Below are 2,706 nucleotides of genomic sequence, written 5' to 3'. Positions count from 1 at the left end.
GCAAAGACCTGCACATGAGGACTAGTCACATAACCCTTCCATGGGTGGAAGCACAGAGTATGACATTTTAAGTCCAATAATAAAAGCAATGAGAGACTATCAGCGTTTTTTGTTCTTTTCCTTCTCCCTCCCTCCCCCTCTCTCTTCATCCCATTCTCTCTCTCTCTCTCTCTCTCTCTCTATATATATATATAAAATCAGCTTATGATGGACCATAACCTGTCCTCAGAATAATAGGCACAGATACTTCTTCGTAGAAAGGTCATGTGACTCAGCCCTGCCCTGTGGGGTGTGAAGAAACTGACAGATTTTCTCCCATCCAATAAGTGGGTAGAGTTGAGTATCAATTTCCCTCCCACATGAGTAGGTGTGAGTTCTCTGTTTATGTAATATATTTCAAGAAGTATATGAGCTACTTTACATTTTTTAAGATACGTATAACAACTCAGGTCTTTAACAGAAAGCTGGGAAAAGGTGTAGAGAAGGGGGGAAATAATGCCAATTTCTCTCTTACTTACATCATCATCATTGTTACTTTTTTTGAGGCAGAGTCTCACCATGTAATGACTGGCCTGTCATTATTAAGTAAAAAGCATCGAGTTCCCTAAGTTCATCTGCCCTTTTCCTTCTCCACCCACTACCCAAACAAAGTCAGCTCATTTTGGACTTGGCTCTCTGAGCCGGGTCCAGCCAGCCCACCTACATCACAGCTGTGGGAGCAAAGGCTACAACAGCCTCCCCCTCTCTTTGCCACCCTCTTGCTTCTCTCAACTCAGACACAACCCACAAGGCACTGACAGGAAAGAAAAAAAATGAACCCGCATTTCCTACCGGCCCATCACCCCCCCAAAGCCATAATCCGAGATGTGCTCTGTGGGAGACTGGAGGTCATTCTTGGAGGAGGCCTTGTCATCCAGCAGAGGCCCACTGCTGGCCTCGCTGTCAGCCTTCTGGCTCAAGCTGTCAGAGAAGGCATCGTCCCTGGTGAAAAGAGAGACATGAATCATTGGAGACTCCTCCCTCCACACCAGCTCCTCCGTCCAAGGCTGGGGACCAAGTGAACACCACCCCCGCCCCCATGTGGCGATCTGTGCCTGATGCTCAGGAAGAACCACCTTTCCACCATGTGTGCCCACTGCAAGGCTCCTGGAGCCCGTCTCTTGCAAGAGACACTCTTTTGTCCCACCAACTCATGGCTACTTTCCTTCCCCTTCTTTAGTTTGTTATTTTCTGAATGTGTCTGTGCTAGGAAAAGCTTTGTACTGGAGACACAGGCTGGAGACATGTGGAATTCTGCAAGCTGGGCAGAATTCAAGTCTCTAAGACTCCATGGAGCTACATGAGAAGTGGTTCAGGACTGCGTGAGGAAAGAAGAGGTGTGTCCTTTAGTCACTGTCCCATCTAAGGGGCGGGACAATTGCGAGGGGATCTCAAGCTTCTTGAGGTGTTCTGCTAGCCTCCTCCCATAGCTCTCTCCCTTCCAGTGACTTGTTCATGGTGTCAGAGGCTTCGGGATCCCCACTACTATGACATTCCTCATACTGTCTGCTTGGCCTTGGCCTTTGTCTGGTCTTGGCCGTTCCTTCTGTCACAAAAGCACAGGCTTTTGGTCCCTTTCTGTGAGGCTTAGACCAGCAATGGCTTCCACGACCAATCTGCCCTGAGCAGGGAATGTGTGCACAGGAGGAGACTTCAATGGCCTCCAAAGGAATGGGGACGTGTCAACTGTCTGAGATGTTCTATAGGGTTAGGTATTTGGGAAGCAGACAATTTTTAACCCTTGAAATGATAAGGTACTCTATTAACTGGAAACAGGGTGTGTTTGTTTCAGCACATCTCCTGAGAGAGCCACATCTGGACATAAGAACAGTGGGAAGGGAAGAGATGGAAAGAGATGGAAAGCTGTCACTGGCCACTGGGAAGTAGAGGAACAGGGGAAAATCCACTGGGTGCTAAGAACCATGGTGGGTGATGAAGGTTGTGGGAACTGACTGAGGGATCTGGGTTGTGGCCAGGGGCAAATGAGCAATTCATATTTGTTTTTACCATTTAGGGGATGTAACAACCTTTTCTTACAGAACATTAAGCGTACTGTATCTGGGAGAACAAACGGCCAGCATTCAGCCTAGTATTTCTCATCCACTGCCTGTTCCAGACATTACTAATCTATCACCACATTCTTCCAGAAGGCTCCAATTCCCACTCACATGTCTTGTACAACTATGTACTGATGAGGGATGAGTCCATCCACACCGTTGTGCCGACCCTCCCACCAGTCCTCTGAGGCACGGTGGTAGAGGAGCAGGGACGCCCCCTTCTTGAAAGACAGCTCACGAGGGGACCGACCCACATAGTCAAACTTGGCAATGGCCTCGATCTGCTCCACTTCTGGAAGGAAATCAAGTGAGAGAATGTCCGTGAGGTCAGAAGAGGGACAGCCCAGGAATCTCTATCACATGACCCTGGTTTCTATGGAGAAGGACAGGAAGTGTGTCTGGTAAGAGCAAGGAATGAACCAGGCCTTGGGATGCTGGATCCACTTTCCAGCGTGACCTCTTACAAGCCATCTGATTCCTCAAAATGGCCAGTACGATCTGGGAATACTGGATTTTCCATTGCCCCTCTTGCTCTCAATATTTTAACAATTATTAAAGTCCATTTGATTAAACTTCTTTTCTTTTTACACTTCAGAATAAGTTCTGTTTC

The 2,706-nt window shown here is 47.7% G+C and overlaps 1 protein-coding gene across 1 annotated transcript; it reads right to left on the bottom strand.

Moving 5' to 3' along the window:
* Positions 1-364: 364 nt before the first annotated feature.
* On the bottom strand, positions 365-2,388 carry LOC106002635 (SLIT-ROBO Rho GTPase-activating protein 3-like; the record flags this gene model as incomplete). The annotated part of the gene is made up of 2 exons (XM_013037483.1): positions 365-981; positions 2,208-2,388. Coding segments are annotated over 2 exons (335 nt in total), but the record flags the coding sequence as incomplete, so codon positions are not given.
* Between the last annotated feature and the right edge of the window lie 318 nt (positions 2,389-2,706).

Source organism: Dipodomys ordii, unplaced genomic scaffold (genome assembly GCF_000151885.1).
Source record: "Dipodomys ordii isolate 6190 unplaced genomic scaffold, Dord_2.0 Scaffold15440, whole genome shotgun sequence".
Lineage (NCBI taxonomy): Eukaryota > Metazoa > Chordata > Mammalia > Rodentia > Heteromyidae > Dipodomys > Dipodomys ordii.
This window is presented reverse-complemented; position numbering and strand designations above follow the sequence as displayed.